Source organism: Rhipicephalus sanguineus, chromosome 5 (genome assembly GCF_013339695.2).
Source record: "Rhipicephalus sanguineus isolate Rsan-2018 chromosome 5, BIME_Rsan_1.4, whole genome shotgun sequence".
Classification (NCBI taxonomy): Eukaryota; Metazoa; Arthropoda; class Arachnida; order Ixodida; family Ixodidae; genus Rhipicephalus; species Rhipicephalus sanguineus.
In genome coordinates, this window is record NC_051180.1 from 13407268 (window position 1) to 13428315 (window position 21048).

The 21048-nt window shown below is 46.1% G+C and overlaps 1 protein-coding gene across 2 annotated transcripts in view; it reads left to right on the forward strand.

The window, feature by feature from the left end:
* LOC119393244 (diacylglycerol kinase beta) overlaps positions 1-21048 on the forward strand; it is a 405235-nt gene that overhangs the window by 355505 nt on the left and 28682 nt on the right. For both annotated transcript variants that reach the window (XM_037660161.2, XM_037660163.2), the window contains 8 exons: positions 2815-2946; positions 5292-5417; positions 6560-6609; positions 8512-8586; positions 10099-10218; positions 10764-10881; positions 13445-13533; positions 17339-17455. In XM_037660161.2, the coding sequence (XP_037516089.1) occupies positions 2815-2946; positions 5292-5417; positions 6560-6609; positions 8512-8586; positions 10099-10218; positions 10764-10881; positions 13445-13533; positions 17339-17455 (827 nt within the window). The remainder of the gene's footprint in view (positions 1-2814; positions 2947-5291; positions 5418-6559; positions 6610-8511; positions 8587-10098; positions 10219-10763; positions 10882-13444; positions 13534-17338; positions 17456-21048) is intronic.

Here is a 21048-nt window from a genome sequence, read left to right on the forward strand (position 1 = left end):
TCACCGTTCACAATATGAGCATATGCCGTAATGCAAAACAGCAGTCAATGCGCATATTGACTGTGAGGCGCTGACGTTGACACTGCGATATCGCGTGAACGAAAGCGGTGTTTTCAGTATTTTCTAAGAAGGGAGGAGGACATAAGTGTATTGAGATGAAAGACGTTTCGATCGGAGACCGATCTTGATGAAGATCGGTCTCCGATCGAAACGTCGACAATAAAGTTGTTTTTTATGAAGGCGCATTTACTCTTAAAATACTTATAACCTTGCGGCAACCGAAGTTACCCTTCCGCATTTAAGCCTTATATATATATATATATATATATATATATATATATATATCCAGGATAAGCGTAGGCCATTGACACTAGCGCCAGAGCTCCCTCCAGTGTATGTATATATAATAGACAAGCCGTGGTGGAGGGCTCCGGAAATTTTGACAACCGGGGGTTCTTTAACGTGCACCTAAATCAAAGTACACGGGCCTCTAGCATTTTCACCTCCATCGGTGCATGTATAGGAGTGTATATATATATATATATATATATATATATATATATATATATATATATATATATATATAGAGAGAGAGAGAGAGAGAGAGAGAGAGAGAGATCGAAAAGACTAATATTCAGGGGGACAAGGCGGGGTAAGGGCCTAGCTGACAAGTACACCCGCTGTACGCAGGCGACATTCACTGTTGTGTAGGATTGGACCAGAATGAGCGCATGACCTCTGAAACATACCCATTAATTAGGGCGGACCAAGTAGAATTAATGTTGTAATGAAAACTACGGTTGAAGTTCACTGGTTTTTCCCATCGCAAAGGACTCGCTTTTCCTTTAAGAAGTTTGATGCATTTCTCAGCTCACGTTATACACTGATATATGTTATTTTGTAGTCATTTATTTCGTGTGATCACTTAGTCATCAAAAATTGCAGAAACTGACTGAATTCGATATGATGTACGGAGAGTCTCGCATGCGATTGCGCTAGCTCGCCTTTATCAAAGCAAACTATCTTGTAATGCAGACCTCCTATAAGCCATCGCAGCTGAGTTTGACGAACGCACTGATGCGGTATATAAGAAATCAGATTTGCACAAGTGGATGTAGCAGCAATTCCTTTTTGTTCTAATGTACAGTGGATATCACGCCGTGTCAGTGTGTGGCAATAGTGACCGATTGTGATGACGTGTGTAGGAACCCTGTTTCTCGTTCTTATCTTTTCCGATAGGCTCTAATCTTTCAACCTCGATCCCAATCTCGCGTTCCCCGTGTAGTGTATCACAGCGGATTTTTCCTTCAAGTTGACCTCCACACTTTTCCCCTCTCATTGTCCTTCTGGCTCCTGTGTCCGGTAAGAACAGGTCAACATTTTTCGTCATTCGTTTAGGCACGACCACCCACTTCACGCTTGCGCGTTTCGTTTTACTTTGAACGATATACTTTATTTATGTCTGTTCTTGTAAAAGCTCGTTTGCTATGATGTCAGGCGGCCAAGCGTAACATCGGAGATGCACCGTCTCTTGTCAATCACGCCGAACAGCTGAAGCAGCAGAGTAAGAGATGCCATCGACATCCGAAGTGGTGTACCGCGTGACTCATCGTTTTGCTATTCTCTCACTGCAGTCAGCGTCAACTTCGACGTGAGAGAGTGTCTGAGCGAAAGTTTTCACGCACTCAAGAAATGACTGACACTCTCGACAGCTGCAAATACGTTAGTCACGACTTTCCTAGAGCAAAGGGTGATGCTCTGAAAGTCGTCACTGTTCCTTAAGTCCGCATAATAACGAGATCTTTAGCTGTGACAATCTTTACTCCATTGATCTCCGCATTTATTGCAAGCAGGTGCGTTCGATAAAAAGAAAGGCTGCATTAAGAAAACACCATTACATATCAGCGAGTCAAAGGCTGTGTTATATTATCAGTGAGTGTTTCTCTATTAAGTGTAGCAGTCGGCGAATGAGGTGACGGACACTTATTTGACGCTTTAATGCCAATATCATTAGAAAATGCTTGCGTCTTCAAGGCTTCATTTTATCCAAAATGACTATTCCTTTGCAACGCACTCAACAAGTTAGGCGACCGACCTCTGCCGTAAGAGAATTCTACGCCATCGACACGACACAACGTCGCAGAAAAAGGCCCTGCAAGCGCTACTGCGACTCTTGCGATCGACTGGCCCTTCTGAGCGACTGTAATCAGAACGCTCTTCCTGGGTGTGCTGTTCTTTATTCGTGTTTGTTTGTTTGTTTTTGCGCGTACGCGCTTTTTCTTCCTCTTGTTCTCTTTCTCTACACCCTCTTTCCGACCCCTGTGTCCGCACCTCGGTGCAGGATAGCAAACCGGATGCTAATATCTCTTTAACCTTCCGACCTTCTTCTTCGTCTCTCTCTCTTCTCTCTCCCTGATTTGTTGTACAGTAAGCTGTACTTCGTTCGCTAACAAAAGCACATTGCTTCACGGTCTAAACGGGATAAAAATACGTCGCTTGTTTTTATCCCGTTTAGTCGGTGACATTTTACTTCAAGGGTACGGCACTACGGTTTTTTGCTATATTGCTTCATTTCGTGAGCATTTCTGGTTCTTCCTTTCTCTTTTGTGGAGAAAGATGAATTGCTTTGTAGGTGAGTATTTATTCCGACTACGAACGTCGTCTTGCAAAGCGTGTGTAATAATCCCTATAGCATGCAGACGGCGTTGCATACATCCAGTAGTATTATTCGAGTTTCTCTTATTCCTTTTTTTTCTTTTTTATAATTGGCGCACGTGTGTAGTTTTGAGTGGTACTTTTTTTCTGGACACGCAGGAAGTGCTTCTATCCACCCGGTGGTGACGGTGACGCAGAACTACGGCGATTCGACCGATTCCTCGCCCAACCAGAGCCAAGTGTCCCGAAATTCTTCCAGAAAGTCAAACAGCTCCCTGCTCGTGCACAGCGGTGAGCGTTACTCAAATCTACTATCGAGCATTTTATTTTGTCGTCGCTGCTGTTGTCCGAAGAAACGCATAATACCTTCTGGATTGCGTAACTTGCCTATAAGTAAATAACGTGTTTGTGAACGAAAGGGCTCAGAGGGTAGACAGTATGGCCATGGGTCTAGGACACTATATTTTCATCCATCTTCTCGGCTACGAAGAACAACGTAACTGCTCGAAACATTTGGCGCACTGGTTCATTCTCTTTTTTCCGAGCAAGATCGCTACTGTAAACATTGTTTTTTTTTTTTTCTTTTTACACGTAATGTGACGCCTGAGCTGTCTCATCTTTGTGACATCACGCATGCAAAAGGTTTGATTCGGTGCTTATGTAGTGTTAAAAATATCACTACAATCCTACCGATACTACGATACAATAAGCGTATTATCATTGTTTAGTTGTGTGTGTGGTGGGGGGGGGGGGGGGGGGAGAAAGAAAAAGAGAGAAGGGTTCTACTTTTTTCTCAGCGCCTGGGTCTGTAACGTGGGCGCGAGTCGAGCTACAGCTGTCGTTCTGCGTGGAGGCATTCCATGTCTTTCCCGCCTGTTACATTCATTCGTGGGCGGACGCATACGTCATTGCTGTCTCCCTCTCCGACGGTGCCTAGCGTGATCTCGCGGGTCATCGGCGTCTCTCTGCTGCAGTACTTCTCCACGCTCGCAGCTGCACTCTACGGAGAGACAAATGTGCGCTGCTTGAGCGACTGAAATGTCGGAAGCCGTTCGTAGAACACAGTATGGCCCCCGGTGAAACAGGGCTCGTTCGACTATCCAACGTTTCCGAGCTTCTCCCACGCTTTCAGAAGTGACGGATGGCTGAAGGGTGGGTGTACGCGGGAAATATCAGACTGTAGTTAACGTTTCAGTGGCAGGACTTTTTCTTGTCCGTTTATGTCCTCAACCCAGTTCTCTAGCCTTTCTCTTTACGGCCGAGCTGTCTTAGTCTATACGCTGTGCCGTGGTTGCCGTAGTAATAGTAATGGTAGTAGAAGTTGGTTCATTTGTGTCTAACATATAAACGAGTCCCTCAAAAAAATTGGCCGCGTATCTGCGTGTTTCGCTGCAAATGTCGTCTAAAGACGATAGAAGAGGCGCTGCGTGAGATATGGATGCCATTTGGCAATACGTCGGGAAACATGAGTGCTGTATTGCGGGCTGGTAGCCCGGCGCAGCAGCAGGCGAAGGCCGCCGGTGACCAACGCGACCGGCGGGGACGCCAGCCAGCCCGAACACGCGGTTTCGCGCGAAGCGCCGAAGCAAAAGAAACGTCCGCACTCGACGAGTACTCTCCACACACTCTTTTATTTACACGTCGCTTGGGTAAAACAGGAATACCAGAGCGGCGTCCCATGGCATTCGTACAGTGCAATACTGAACCGAAACCGAAACACAACAATGAGCTCGTGCAGAGGGCACGGAGGAAGGCAAGTTTCAGCGCAGCTTAAGAAACTAGGGTCTCTAGAATTACGTATCTATATATTTTCTATTAAAGGAACACACCACCTAACACATACCTAGTGATGTTGCGCCTCAAATATGCGTAATGTTTGCTTTTTGATCAACAATGTACACAAGTATGAACCTGGTCAGCCGTTCAAGATGGCTGGCCCTTGAGCAAGTGGTTCAACTTTGGCCGGGTAGCTGAATCGAGTGACGTGCCGACAAACAAAAAGACAGAAAGGCAGACCAAAATTTCTGCGTTTAAGTTCCAAGAGAGACTAACGTCTTTAAAAAGATTGTCATTCTTAAGTTCGTTGTAGTGGTGGTGGTAGTAGTAGTAATAGTTGAAGTTGCAGTAGGTGTCACGCATGTCATGTGACCGGAGGGGCTAGTGATAACGACATAAGTAGAACGAAATTATGATGATGATGCTAGAAATGATGATGATGATGACTTTTTGTAGCGAAAGACATAATCATCATCTTTGCAGCTTCGCTGTTCGACAGTTTTGACAGCGGGGAACTGGCTGAATATGTGTGTGTGTGTGTGTGTGTGTTTTGTGGGGATTGGGGGTGGTGGAATTGCCAAGTGATACAATCTTCGCAAAGTTGTTCCGGCAGGCTTTCTTGGTGTTTTTTACATGTTTACGAATGTGACCCAGCGTGCAGTCGACGAACAAAAGAAAAAGAAGTGCTTGCAAATAGGAGAAGCTCACTTTTCGGATTATATCGATGGTGCATGCATTAACCACCGTGAGAACTACTAGCTTCAGTTTTCACCGTTGGTGACAAACGTAGCGTGTAAGACGTTATCAGTAGACCTCCGCATTAGGTCTTGTAAACGCCCCGCTGCCGTTTTGTCGCGCAGTGGACTTGAAGCCTCTTCGGAAAACGAGCAGCCACATCGATGTGCACACGGTGCGCGTGCCCCTCAAAGACATCATCTGCTACCTCTCGCTCATGGAAGCCGGGCGGCCCGAGGACAAGCTGGAATGTGAGTGCACGCCTCGCGGTGTCTGACGTTCACAGGGAGAGAGCAGTGAGACTTAAGGGCCCTTGCAAATAGATGACGTGCACTGACGTCACTGAAATCGCCATGTTAGAGTACCAGCATGGAGAGCCGCGAAGTTTGTGATGTCACATTAACGTTATCAGTACATCACATGCTGATTCTTTCGTCATTCATGCAAAGAGGCCAATAACGTTGCCACAGCGTCATTTTCACCTTGAAGCAGGTTTATTGCAGCGTGTTTATCATGCGTTGACGTAATCAAAGTCGCGATCTTGGAGTACCAGTACGTTCAGAAGCTGCGTCCATTACGTCACGTACAAGCTATCTGGAAGACCTAGTTTGTGCATATTTCGCAGAGTGAGCGCGAAGATAAAAATTACCATGTTCGTTATTTTTCTTCTTCCGTGCTGCACAAGTGTGTTTGCATGCGTCTTTGTGCTCCTTAGTCATTACCTATGACATGCTAAGACGTGCGCTAGTGCGAAGCCTACCTTATTCGTGAAAAGAAGAAAGGAATGTGGAGAAAAATTCGGCTCACCCGCTCAAGAACAAGCAAGCATGTACCATTTCGTTTCTGTGTAGCAGAAGACACGATATGAAGGGCTATGTCTATGATTTGTGAAGTTATCACTTGTTCAAATTTCGATAATCCGCTGATATTACCTGATAGGTTACGCCTCTAGATTAACATGTTTGTTGGATCACTCATATACAAAGATAGCTTTAATTCTCTTGTATGCTTTGTTTGTTCTTTCTGGTTTTATATCCTTTTTAACTTAATGAAGTCGCTAACAAGCTAGCATCAATACCACATTGGCCACCTTTGTGCGCGCTTGCTTGTGCCACACTTGTGACGTTTCACTACAGCTATCCGTAATTGTGCTCTCCAGCACTCTGGATCGTACGCTTAGGCAAAATTCTGCACGTTACTCTTATGCCAGGCCATATCTTCTTATAATACCGCTACCAGAAAACTTGTGTCTCAAGCAGTTAAACCGCCCAACTTGACGTGGACAGAGCTTAGGCGCACAAGAAATTTTCAATGGGGCATGACAACAGGTCTTTTCATCTTATTCATACGGTTGTTTGTTTATACTACACCTGCGTGCATTCCTTCGTTTCAGTCATGTTCAGATTGTACGACACAGATGGAAACGGTTACCTTGACAACAATGTAAGTACTCACGAAACACCTCATTCTATTTTCGTTGCTGCACCTTCTAATACCTTGTTTAGAATTGCAATCCGGGTTCTGTTAGAAGAGCACAAGAGGTAGCTTCTGACCAAGTGGCTGAGTAGATTTACCGTCTAATGAAGTGGTCCTTAGCTTATTTACGATATGTACTGAATGTGCCGCGCACTAATCGTAGGGAGCGGTCCCAAAATTAAAATGCTGGCTCATTCGATTAAGATGGTACCCAGCTAAAGTTGAGAATATCCTCCACTGCCAAATTTTCTACGTGCAAGATACGCATCTTATGCAATCATTTTTGCCTCGCGAGTTTCCGCTGTTCATGCTTGACTCGTCGTACTGGTCTAATGTAGACGTTTAATTTTGGCGTCATCTGCTTCGAGCCGGCGGCGTCTTTGGCAAACAGGACTCCTTACCTCGCGCAGTGATTGATGTTGACCTCCCCGAAATTAATGTTGTTGTTGCGGACGTTGCGTCGTCACTTCAGCTCCTGCTTCGGAAGATGGGGCAGGGAGGGACAAGCCTGTAAAAACTGTTTAGTCGTGTGAAAGAAGTGTTGGTGGCCTGCGAACACTAGTGTTAAATATCGTTGTTCGTGAAAAAATTTCTCACTTGCCTAACGTCAGTCGTTCGAGTTTTGCGTCTTAGAGTGCCGTCGGCTTTTGCACTATAGCGAGCCGAGACCGTAGCTATATCACGCATACGACGTGAGAAAACGCATTGCATTGATAGCTTCGTTCTCTGCATTAGCTTACCCTGTCTGTAACTCTCGTGAAGGCGCGCTTCTTTACCGGCGCAGAATGCAGAATGACCCGATATTTAGGATGGGCCTAAACACAAGACTTTTGCGAGCGTAATCGAGGCGGCGTATAGTTGCCAGCAACGCAACACGCAACACAGGTACGCGACGTGTATACGGTTGATAGAACTGCGTTGTCTTCGAATCGAACCTTCGCATAGGATGATACGACTCTGAAAACAGAGCAGGGCATGTGTCCTTCCTCATCCTATCACAGACAAAAATATAAATGAATAAATAAGGTCTTCCTCTGCAACTGTTTGCGAGAACAACTGCTCGGCAATTGTCCTCCGTTGGCCAATGTCAATTACGAAAGCGCTTGAGGAGTTGGTCCCAGGTGGCCTTTCTTTGATGCTGCAGGGATGGCTGCTTTCTATTATACAGCGAGTCCGCTATTGAAATGGAACAGCTTTTTAGATTTCTTTTAGCGCAGGTGTTTTTCGTGAGCTGTTTTCGTTGTGTCATGCCTTTCCCAGCAAACAGGAGAAGGATATCACGCAATCTTATTTCTTTGTTTTCGAGGGTTTATTTCGTTTTTTTTTTTTTTCGTGCAACGAAAACGTTGCCTCTGAGTAAACATGGAGAACCCTGAATTGGGGAGCCTTTTGCCAGCAGTAAATCCTGTATGGGAGGCCTCAATTCACGCAGAGTCTATGCCGCGCCGTTGCAATTCGACTAGGGGCCGCAGCAACCTGCACCGATCGTTGACAAATTTTGTCGGCATACATTTCGATTTGCCTGCGAGTGAAAGAGGCGGGCACATTTGCATGAATCTCGGCGCCGTCAACTTAATTAGCTGCATTATAATGAGTTCTCTTTCGCATCGACTGTTTGGTTCCTGACTCGAAAAACTGAGTGAAACAGCAAGCTTGGGCAGACAAGCCAAGTGAGCGCACCAACAGAACACTCGCACCGCTCCTTATATTGACTACATGTCGTTTTAATTGGCTTGTTTGTTTCCCAGCTTCATTTGTCAAGCTATTGTACTACAGCGGTGAAGGAAACAAGCTTTTTGTACGTGTCTGCTCTAAAGTGTCCGTGCGCGCAACGCAACAAGTGGACTGAGTCTGTGTTATTGTTTCCAGGAGACAGAGTGCATAGTGAATCAAATGATGAGCGTCGCCGAGTACCTGGGCTGGGACGTGTCAGAGCTGAAGCCGGTAAGCGAAATAATGCGAATGCCGATTCTTTTCACGAGTCTGTTGGCTGTTGTTCCGTGCATTGCGCTGTCTCCGTTCTCTTGTCTGTACCAACGTTTACGCGCACTGAATTCTAGCCAATGTGTCGCGTGTTCTGTCATTGCGCAATGCACCCTTTTGAATCGCGCCACTGGCCAAGTGCACTACCTCGCTCCACAAATATGCGAGCGCGGGTTACGCGTGCAAATTAAGTTTGTCGCCATACGCGGGGACCGAGCTCAGGTGCATCGAATTACCTTCGGGTCGAGCGGCTTCGCATAAGTTAACAACTGCCGTCATTCGCGCTTGTTTAATTTCCTCCTGAACCTTTATTCAGCGTTTCGAAATATTTTGTGTTTTTGCCTTTCTGATACACATACATTTGTTTCATCATTGCGTATCTTATCGTGAGTCATTGCTGCTATCACGCCCTATATTAGACCAAGTCAAGGGAGCAGCTTCTTCTTTAGTCTTGGCTCGCGGGCAATAACATTGTATTGGTGAAAACAATTCCCTTTTTAAAAAACTTCAAAATCTAGGGAAATGACAGTCGTGCATGCATGCACCATTATATGATTCAGTTGCGCATTTTCCATTTATGCTCAGCGGGCGAGCGTCGCAGAATAATGGCCCCATCATTGGCACAGCCAAAGGAGTTAACCCCAACCCTCAAACAAAATTATTTTAATTCTGTATGTGTATATATACGCGTTCTCATGCAAGCTCATGCACTAACCTACATAAACGACATAAACGGTGGTTGAACCCTTCCACCTATAAAAAAATCTTTCTGGCTACGTCCCTTCTCTCTCTTGTCGTCGTCAAATTGTAGCGCTGCAATATTTTAAAGGGACACTAAAGAGAAACAATGAATTGGTTTGGATTGATGAAGTGTGCTCGGAAAACTCTTGTGTAGTTTATTTCACCACCATAGGTTTATTATTAGAGGAAAAAAGCAAGTTCAAAGTTTCATTTTTAAATTTCGCGCCGAACTTTGTAATTCATGACGTAAAAGGTTTCAAATAGCATTTAACGTATTTTAGCGCCACTGGCTCGACAAAATTTCCACAAACTCGTTATGTCAAGTCTCTGGCCCCCTCAGAGGACAATGTACTTCGATTTAACCGATTAGGAACTACGTAGGCCCAAGCAGGCGCCGTCAAAAATATGTGACGTCACGGCAAATGGTGCGGGAACTCCAAGGTGGCGTCGCCACCTGTATTTTCTTTTTGCGCGTTTTCTCACTTATTAAGCGTCTTCTCGCAGCAAGCGTGGTGTTTTTGGTATCGTGGAAGACTACTTTACTAATGCGAGAAAAATCGTTTTGCTCTTTAGTGTCCCTTTAAGTAAGAATGTATCACCAAGGAACCCCGCAGCGTGTTTTGTCAAGCTACGCCGCTGTTCTATTAAACTTATCGTGTGTGTGTGTACGCGCGCGTGCATATATACCGCCGATCTGCATCTATCTCTCAAAACTCGCACTTTCCAACGCAGATTCTTCAGGAGATGATGGTGGAGATTGACTACGACGCCGACGGGACTGTGTCGCTCGAAGAATGGAAGCGCGGCGGCATGACCACCATCCCGCTGCTTGTGCTGCTCGGGCTAGATGCGGTGAGTGACCATTACCGAAGCTCCGCAGCTCGAGTGCGCCTGTTATCAGGGCATATTGTTCGTCTCGGTCGATTCTTGATTCGTCACCAAATTACGAAAGAATGTGCTCATGCTGTTGCGTTGTGTTACGTTTTCTTCTACACGAGCGATTGTTCAAACACGTCGTGAAACGTTGCGTCAGTTTTATCGCGGCTGCATGGCGAAGCTAACGCGAAGTGCGACGAAAGGAAACGGGGTGCACAGTACTGGCACGCCTGCGCGACTAATAACACGTGTATATTATGTTATATGCGAAATGACTAGGGATGATAGAAATAAAGAATCCCTCGAAAAAAAAAACGGAAACGTTAGTGCTTATTTTTCTTTACTGTCATTCGTTCTATATTTCATAATCAGTTATGTACGATCAGTTTCAGATATCAGTATAACGTCTCTCTTCAGTTACATCTTGTGTAGGTGTGAATGCTTGCCCTAAACGAGCTGCCAATAAATAACCCAAATGTTTATCCTCATGCATAGTGACAATCAGGTCTCCTTCTCTGCAGAACGTCAAAGATGACGGAAACCACGTGTGGCGTCTTAAGCACTTCAACCGGCCTGCCTACTGCAATCTCTGCCTGAACATGCTTGTCGGACTCGGAAAGAAGGGACTCTGCTGCGTCTGTGAGTTACGGCGCGTCTCCCTATAACTTTCCACACATAGCGGGCAAAGCTGCGGAAGCAATGCAAGAAATTCCGTTGTGAAAACAAGCATCGCTGGGCGTTTCGTCGTCAGCTTTCGCGGTTGCAGATGCTTAGAATGACAGAAAGTTGAGCTAGTTAGTAAGGATTCATGATAAAAGAAGACAGGCGTGCAAACACGGGCACAACGGAAAATATCGAGACAATAGAAACGCCGACTATAAAGTGAAAAGGCGCACAACGGCGGAAAAAAAAGTAGACACAAAACGTAATCTCCGCATGGGCAGGCGTGGGACGCCACCTGCTAATCCGGCACACGTGGGGGTCTGCGTGAAAGATAACTGTTCAGTCATTTGATTTCTTGTTTATGCAGTTTAATCGACGGTTGGCTTACGCATGCACTCCCACTACTGTCGACTGTATATGCCAGGCATCAACCGTTTAACGTGCTTCTTCATTCCTGTGCCTGTGCCTGGAATATGTAGACGCACACACAGGCACACGCACACGGGCGTTTCCATTAGAGTTGTTTAAAGGGGCCCTGCAACACTCTTCTAAGTAACCATCGAATGACTTTATTAAAGGTGTTTATTGCCTCGCGTATCGACCTCCGCAAAAGTTTTTAGAATCCGTCAAGTACGAGCAGAGTTACAGATATTTGTTGCACGCTGTAATTGCTCTCTCTTTTCCCTCGTCCCGACGAGCGCGCTGGACGCTAAGCGGGGAGGGATGGTACCGGGGGAACGAAGTTACGTCGCGCGCGCGTCATGACCTTAGAACTTGTTCTCTTTCTTTTACAGCGAAAGCTGTTATGAGATCACAACAAGGGCCGTTTTTGGCGCCGTAGTTGTACGCGGCCGCCGCCGTCGCCGGTGTCCGTAACCACTATCGCTCGAAATAAGAAAACGAAAACGAAATAAGGAAAAAAATATCCAGGATGGAACGAGGTTCGAACCTGGGCCATCTGCGTGGAGCCCAGTGTTCTACCTCAGAGCCATGCCGGTGCTTGAAGCTGCTTTGCAAAAAGACCCTATACAGGCTTTATTTCGTGAAGGAACCACATTAACATGTGTAATGTAGCGTGGTAGAAGAGTAAAATAACAACCGAGGGTCACACAACGCGAACTCTGTAACCAGGCGTCACACAATGCGAATTGCGCAACGAGTGTGTTGTTGAATGCTTCCAACCCATTACAAAGGGCTCTGCCATAATTCTTCATCGTCATCAGCCACAGCATCAACAAAGTGCACATAATGCCTTACAGGTGTTAAGCAGGTACCACGGTTCTGCGCAGAATGACGAAAAATTGCATAGTGGCTGCTTCCCTACTTCACAAAAATTATGATGATTTATAGCGTAGTGGGTTCCTCGCAACTGCACTTCTATTGGTTGCCAAGGAAGCCCATAAGGCTCCCATGATCCATTTCCTCATGGTCTCAATAAAGTTAATTCCCTCTCTCTATCTCTTTCTCATGTTAGCGTATATTATAAAGCGTGGTGGGAGAGCGAAATAACGACCGGACGTCGCACAGTGCTAATTACGAAACTAGTGGATCCTTTAAAGCTTCCAACCCATTGCAAAAGGCTCAGTCATAATTCTTCATCTTCATCAGCCGTCGCATCAAGAAACTGCACATAATGCCTTACAGAGGTACCTCGCTTCTCCGCAGAATGACGAATAATGACGTAGTGGGTGCTTCCCAACTTCACAAAAATTATGATTTGTGGGGTAGTGGGTACGTTTCTTGTGTAGTTGTATTAGTTTATAACGGGCTATAACGGGCAAGAGAGTTTATAACGGGCTCTAGAAATGCCGCTCTTCGAGCTTTCGCTGTGACTGTGCTGCGCTTTCCGCGCAGGCCTGGCGTTTTTTTTTTTTTTTCTTCGAACGCGCCGCTTACTTTCAGTGTGATCGCGAGCGCGAAAAGGGGGGGTGGGGGGGTGGGGGGAGGCACGTGGCGGCCTCCCGCGGCGGTCGCGGTAACTATGATCTCACGGTGCTCAAATCAGCGAGTGGCCGTGAACTTCGGTATATGGCACAGTCATTTGGGTATATGGCATCATTTGTCGAGAGAAGAGGGTACTATTTCTAGCTGACTGAGAATTGATTGTAAATCCCAGGCCGCGTGCTGCGCTATAATGTTTGGCTGGCGTGTTCTCAGGAGCCTCGACTACCGATCGGCAGCGTTTTGTGACCATGTAGAAAAAGTGTTGCAGGACCCCTTTAAGAAAGCCGGTGGATCGAAAGCACAGGAGCGCAAACTTTAATCAGCCTAAATAAAAACACCTTTAAGCAATAACGACTGGAAACACCAAACTATTTCTTGTTGCGGATGCAGCTACCACGAGAAGTAGCGCTTGCACAGCATGCAATAAAACGCGTGAGTACTGCAAGAATGCGCGTTCGTACCACCGTAGCACCACTTGCTGGCTAGATTTTAGTTTAGTGTCATTGAAATGGCACCGCATGTTTTGTTTTCCATCATAAAATCATGGCAGCACACGCTATTTAACCCGCTATTTGTGTTCTTTTTGTCCTTGCAGTTTGCAGGTATACTGTCCATGAACGCTGCGTGCAGAGGGCGCCTGCATCCTGCATTAACACTTACGTCAAGTCCAAGAAGAGCTCGCAGGTACCTTGCTTTATGTGTCGCTTTTCTCTGAATCTAATGAGCAAATCACGGGCTGCAAGTGTTGGCTTTATCGTGTTCACGTGCAGATAGCCATCATCGTCGTCATGTTGACCTCAGCCGCCCCCTTATAGATCTTTGGGACTATTGGCCGCCTGGATTCATTCGTGTGTTTTATTTATGTTTTTCTCAAATAAAGCTGCCACATTTATCTCTGATGAGCCTTCATACGATTTATTTAAACTTCACCTTTACAATTTAACAGTTCGAAATAGGCCTTCATAATAGTGATAACCTGGTGAAAAAAAAATGATGATGATAAGTAGCAGAATATCTTCAAGGTCATCGTCTCTAACGTAGGTAATGCTGAAACCTTTAGCAGATCACTTATCCCGATTTACGTAACTTACGTACGTACAGCGGCACAAATCTTTAACTAGCGTGCGTAGCGACGACTTTTCAGTGTGTCAGCGCCATATGATGGAACGCTTTGTGGGCATGCACTTGCCTTCTCCCTTTTTTGGACCTTAGTTCAATCATATGGCGAAAACACACACAAAAAAAAAAAACTGCCGGTCGCGCACGCTAGTTTAAGATATGGGCGATTGTACCATACCTCAGTTTAAGCCAGTGATGTGACACGTGGAAAAGGTGTTCTCCTGCTGAGCACAAGGCCGGCGGTTACGATTCCTGGCTGCGGCGGACTCGTTTTCGCTGGGAGCTATCTGACAAAGGTGCTCGTGCGCCGGAAAAATAACCCGCAGCGCTGCCCGAGTATTTCTCTTGTCGCCCCTCTATCGCTGTGGGGCGTGAAGCGCCATCAACTAAAATAAAAGTACGAGCTTCCTTTGTTGCAGTGCTTCTCGCAGGGTTATTACTAAACGCCCTTCAGTTCAACATCCTGAGCTGTGTTTGCTCTCGCTCAAAGAAGTGCGTTAATCTTCCTCTGCGGCTCCTTACAACAGATTCCTGCTTTCTCTCAAGAAGGATGTTCGCCCGAAGGCGAACGCTAAATAGAAAAAAACCTAGAATTTATGTTAATTAGAGTGTATAGCGGCGGCACGTGCGAGCTCTTCGGAAATCCATTAGCATTTCATCATCGTTACAGCGGGCAGCCGGCGCTGGCACTTCCTTCTCGCGCTTGTTATTGTTATTATTAACTTTTTTTTTATTCTTGTTACTCCCGTTGCTGTTTACTTGCCCCTATCTCGGTGCTTCTTTTCCGTTTTTCTTTCTGTTCCGGTTTCTGTTTACTTCTTTATCTCCTGTTCCGCTTTCGGCGCGTTGATAACCACGCGATGCCTAGCTCGTTCTCCTGCAGCATGGCGCCAGTGAATTATCGCAGTAATTACGCGTTCCCAGATCGGCTCACGTCGTTCGCATTTTTTGTGCGCGTTTGTCGGTGGTATTCTTGTTTTAGTGATGACACCGCCGCAACACGAGGGTGTTCGGGTGTTCGAATGCACGAAGCTCTCTCTGGATCCAAGTCATGATCGAAGAACTCGGCGTCACGAAGTAATCCGCAAGCAGTAATTCACCAGGCTGCAGTCATATTTGTTACAGATAATGGGACTGTGCAAAACGTGCACCCGCGAAGCCAGCTGTGGCTGATGTTGGTGGCGGTGGTAGCAACTTTATTGAGAAATCCGGCAAATTCGTGGCCTGGGCCTAGGTCGCCCCCGAAGAGGACCGGAGACCCTGTCTCCTCGCCGGGCTTGCTGGATGGCCCACAATTGATCTTGCAGGTTTGAGCTGCGCAGCGCGCCGTCCACCGCGCTGCAGCTTCAGCTGGGGAGACTATTTTCTTCGCCTATGATTCAGAAACTTTTAATGTTTAGTAGCAGAGGCGAGGGTTCTCCGTTAGAGAGGGCCAAGTTTCACCGCAGCCCTCGCTGGTCGAGTAAGAAAGAAAGCGAGCTCCGAAATGTATGCAAAAACCAAGATGAAGCGATGACGTGCTTCTCGCAACCGCCTGCCATTGGTGCTGGCTTTCTGGATGTAGAGGCGGGAGCTGCAGCTCTTTGAAGGCTACATCAGGGGTGCTCGGTCGCCATCAGTGTCAAAAAACATGTGTTACCATAATCTTGCGCGTCAAAAATGACGTGAAAGGTCCGACTGCGTAAAGCTATGGGGCAGAATTGGCGCCCCGCCTTAGATAATTAAAGGCGACCCCCCCCCCCTCTTCCCGCCTATGCGCACTCCTATAAGTATACTTCCCTGTTTAACGAATCGATGTTTGTTACACTGTCGTCCACGGAATGATCGTGGAGTGTGCAGGCGAAAAAGAATTACCGAAGATAATGAATAGAGACTGGATTTTAGGCAAATGCCTATTTTGTTCCTAGCGCCCCTATCGCGCCATTTTGATATATGAGCATGAATTAGAGGTTAAGAAGGGCTTTTATAGTGTTTTTATAGTGCCTATAAATGCCTATTTTTGTCGTTCATGCCTAAATGCTTACAAATGCCTATAAATGCCTATTTTCAAGATTGGCGCTTATATGAACGCTATTTAGCCTCAAGTTTCGCTCCCAGGTGCTGTTTGAGTCCGTTATTCGTGTTACCGCGTAAGATTGACTGTTGGAAACTACGGGGTTCAACCTAGTCCTCTATTTCAACCAACCAACAACCGCTAGCAGCAGTGAAGCAAGACACGCCGGCGACCATTCGCCGCCGCGCTGACGTGGCCCGAGCGGTTGGCGAATGCGAAACCGCGGAGAGCCGTCAGCGGAATGGAGATTGAAGAGCAAAAAAAAAAAAAAAAAAGAAAGAAAGATGATATGCACGCAGCTTTTGTTTTGTGTGTAATTTATTTTTTAAGGTGTTCACTGCAGTAGCGTAGCCAGAAATCTTTTTCAGGGGAGGGACGGGGGGGACAACCATACTTTATATATGATCGTGCATGCGTTTGTGTGTGTGTGTGTGTGTGTGTGTGTGTGTGTGTGTGTGTGTGTGTGTGTGTGTGTGTGTGTGTGTGTGTGTGTGTGTGTGTGTGTGTGTGTGTGTGTGTGTGTGTGTGTGTGTGTGTGTGTGTGTGTGTGTGTGTGTGTGTGTGTGTGTGTGTGTGTGTGTGTGTGTGTGTGTGTGTGTGTGTGTGTGTGTGTGTGTGTGTACACACGCAAAACTGAAAAGTTTCGGGAAAGGGGAAAGGTTGAACCCCCCCCCCCCCCTCGCCTGGCTACGCCAGTGGTTAACTGCCAGGTGAGAAATCGGCTCTACGCAATTCGACCTGGCCAATAGGAGGAATCCCTCCTTTCTGGTCTTTTAGCGATCTGGCTGCCTGCTCCTGCTCTGCGCTTCTCAGTCACGCCGGAAAGACATTCAGGAGTGCGTTGATTCGGCAGTGGACATTTGACTCACTCTGCAGAACACAGGAGTGCGAACTATATGCGGGACAAAGCACGCTATGTTCAAATGTTGGCGCCTTTGTGCCATCTTAAGCAATAACATTTTTGTTTTCCTGTCGTAGATAGAGGTCGCGCACGTCTTCGTTTGAAATTATTTGCATTTATGTCAAATTTATTGTGCCTATATTTGCGATTTTGAAAGCCTAAAACATTGTTTTGCCTGCCTATTTTTGGCGCCTAAAACGAGCTTTTTTAGTGCCTAAAAATCCGGCCTCTAATAATGAAACTTCTTAATGCGAAACCTGACCACAGCTGTACGCGTGTTTTCATTTGGCGATATATGAAGGCAAAGAATCTGAGGGACTTATATGTACGCGCTGCTACAGACTGAAGTTCTGACTGCCACAATTTGGTATAATTTTGTCAACTTCCTTTTTCTTTTCTTTTTCTTTTTTTTTCAGGCTCTCGTTCATCACTGGACGGAAGGAAACTGTACGGGGAAATGCAGCAAGTGCAAAAAGGCGATTAAAAGCTACAACGGCATCACCGGACTGCATTGTCGCTGGTGCCAAATGACGGTTAGCCTTGTTTGCTTAAATGCATCCTTATATAGAAACAATGGCCGCTAATTTATTTGGTTGTTCCTGTTGTTTCCCTGTTAAGTGTGTCTCTCCCTGCAAATGGTGGTGCTATTATTAGTACACTGGGAAGTATTTGCCTCTGAAATGCGAACACTTTCTGATGCGTTGCGATGATTGGACGATCGGCCGCTCTCCGCGCACATGCTTCTGGAGCACCGTCCCCATCGCTCCTCGGCACAAGGCATTTAAACCACTTTTTTGCTTCTTAAGAACTACAGACCTTTGTGAACGCCTTTGACTATTGTACAGGGCCACCGCCACATACCCGTCGGCGCATTTAATTATCATTTCCTTCTTTCCTTTCCATCCTCTCTCTCTGATCTTTTCACTCCCCTTTCCCGTTCCCCCATCGTAGGATAGCCAACCGGACTACTGTCTGGTTAACCACCCTGCCTTCTCTCTCTTTATTTTCTTCCTTCCTTATCTCTTCGTGCTACCTCGTTCGACCAAAAGCGAGCAGACGCAGATCGAGTGTTCAAACTGAATGGTCCCGTAGTATATGTCAGGGAAGTAAACAGAGAGAGTCGACACTTGCTAAATCACTCGAGGAATTTCATTTGCGTAGTGCATATCCGGACACATTTCAAGCGTGGCGGCGCTCTTTTCCCCCGTAATCGGTTCAGTTAACTACGACCTACGACACCCGGCCTCATGTCAGTAGTCTGCGCTGATTAAAAACCGCGAGTAAGCGACGCGCTCATGCCAGCCACAAGCGTATGTACGTTCGCAAAACTCCAAAGTCTCACCTTTTACGACGCGCCGATCGCATTGACTTCGCGGATAAGGTTACGGCCGCCCACGCGGGCGATGACGTTCAGCGTGATAGATGGTGCCGCCCCTCCGGCTGTGCTCTGTTCTTCGGAGAATTCGCTGCTCTTTCATGCGAACGCATTGTATGTCTCGCACTCAGAGCCTCGGTGGTGAATGTGACGCTACAGCGCTGTCGTTAGGCTTGTGCGCGATCTTTTACGCCTCTGAGCTCCGTGTTCGTGCGGTATGGTTACCGGCCTCGACGGCGGTGTGTTCTAGACCCCCATGCGAAGAAAGTATCCACACGCCATTGGATTTCCCGCTCTGTGTCCCACATGCTTAAAATCCATGACGACGGACACGTTTAATGAACCAGACGACGCGCACGCATACACGCACGCGCAGACGCACGACCAATCATACTTGTGGCCGAAAGGTGATGAAGTGTACGTATCGCGAGCGATGGTAAGTCAACTCACCATGTGTGCATTGCGCCACAGAACATTCAGTCATTTGTTGTTCACTTTCAGGCACTGGTCTATCGCATTCAGAGTTGTACGTAACACGTCACAAGTAATCGATTACTTGTAATCAGTCACACTTTCTTGTAATTTTGTAATATAATCGATTACTTTGTCGAAACTGTAACGTTTCAATTACATTTTCTTGTAACTGATTACCGGTAATCAATTACTTTTTTTTTTCAAAATCAATCAAGTTGTAACCAATCTTCTACCGCGGTTCTCGTCCCGAAAAATATGCGATCGCTCTGTGGGGACCCCCCGTCCTGTCAGATCGGGGGGTGCGCACAGAGCCTATTATTTTTTCGCCTTTTCCTTGGCCTTACTTGCAACGCCTTACCCGAGCACCAGAAACAGCGAAGCGCGACACTTCATAGAGGACTTGGACACTAGCGTCGAAGCACTGCGCAACTGCGAGCTGGTCCACAAGGTGTTCCTGCGTTTTAATACCGCCCTTCCCTCCAGCGCATGCATTGAGAGAGTGTTCAGTGTAGCAGCTGGCCCCTTAACAAGGAAACGTGGAAGAATCAGTGACAACTTTGAAAAACAACTCCTGTTGAAAGTTAACAACGTGCAACGCTATATCACAAAAGCCGCTGTAACCCTCCCAGCCTTCACGCAAGCCTCCAGCCTTCTATGTACCATGCAAGCCACACGGGTCGTTGTAGTTTGAGTAAACTTGCGTTGTTGTGTTACAGCACTAAAATTTTGAAAGAAAGCAGCGCAAAAGTAATCGATTGCATTTCTGTAATATTTTAGTTACATTTCTGGGGCTGTAATTGACCACTGCAATCAAGTACATTTTAAAGGAAGTAATTGTAACTGTAATCGGTTACTTCTATTCTGTAAAGCGTGCAAGTCTGATCGTATTAGTGCACTTCGATGTTGCTGTATCTCATGACATCGTTCAGTCTAAAAAAAAAATACTACTCGTTACTATTTTTGGAGATTCCCGACGTTTCACCGCGTGTTTACAGGAGGTTTTCAGGGCCCTAGATTCGAAAGAATTAGGGATAAGAGTTAATGGAGAGTATCTCAGTAACCTGCGATTCGCTGATGACATTGCATTGATGAGTAACGTGGGTGACGAATTACAGCTCATGATTACTGAACTGGATACGGAAAGTAGAAGAGTAGGTCCCGACTAGCCACTTATGTCTCTCTAAAGATATACGTTAACTCCCATTTCGGAGAGTTAACGTGTATCTTTAAAGAGAGTTACACGTATATATAGCAAATCAGGACTCACTAAAAATGGTAAGAGGTAATATTTATTTATTTATTTATTTATTTATTTATTTATTTATTTATTTATTTATTTATTTATTTATTCATTTATTTATTTATTTATCAGAGTGTCTCGGCTCAGTGCACGCGCTGAATAGGTGTCGGTTTGGAGTAAAGACGCTGGTGTGACTGCGGACAAAGTATATGCGGCTGCTAGTGGATTCACTCTCAATTGCCGAGCCGCCTCAAGGCGTGGCGGAAACGTTTATAGAGTGAGGGTGAAAGGGGGAAATTATCGCGGCAAAAGCAGAGACTTCGGAACATAGAAAGAACCTGCTACTCGACTCTGATGCAAAAGAGAACGAGCTTCACGATTAAGACAAAATAGTGTGAACTTCACATTCGCAACCGAAAGGTCCGTTACCTTGTTCAATGCTAGTCGTGTTACTTGGCGCTGCGCATCGTTAACAACCACAACAAGCAGCGACCAAGAGAGTTTTATTCTCCCCAACCGCTCCTCACAAGTTGTCTCAACATTTTCTCACGCGAATAAAAATACGTAGCCGGGCTGTTGTAAGACAAATAGATTGCTTACCATTCATACACTATTTGGTTCTACAGAAAAATTGGGGACAAAAGTAAAGAAGACTGTACCTCAAGAACATACGCATTTTTGGTGTTTCACTAAGCTGCAAATACTTATGACATTCCCGGCTACCGAAGACACAAAAAAGAACCTTTACTAAGAAGAATGACGTTTATTTCGTTTATTTATGTTTTATATTCCCATTGATGATTATTTCAGTCAGCAGCAGCTGCCATTCCTTGGGCAGCGCAGTCGTACAAGTGCGCTTATTCGAGTGCGTGCGCATTGAAAATACAAAAAAAAAGTCGGCGGCAGCGCTGCTCAGATGAATTATCGAGATAAATGTCAAAGAGCTGCCCTTTCTGCCTCATGTTTCATTGAAGAAATGCTGAAGCGGCTCGTGTGTCACTTCCTCGTACGACGAGTAGGTTCGTGGGCGCGTTTAG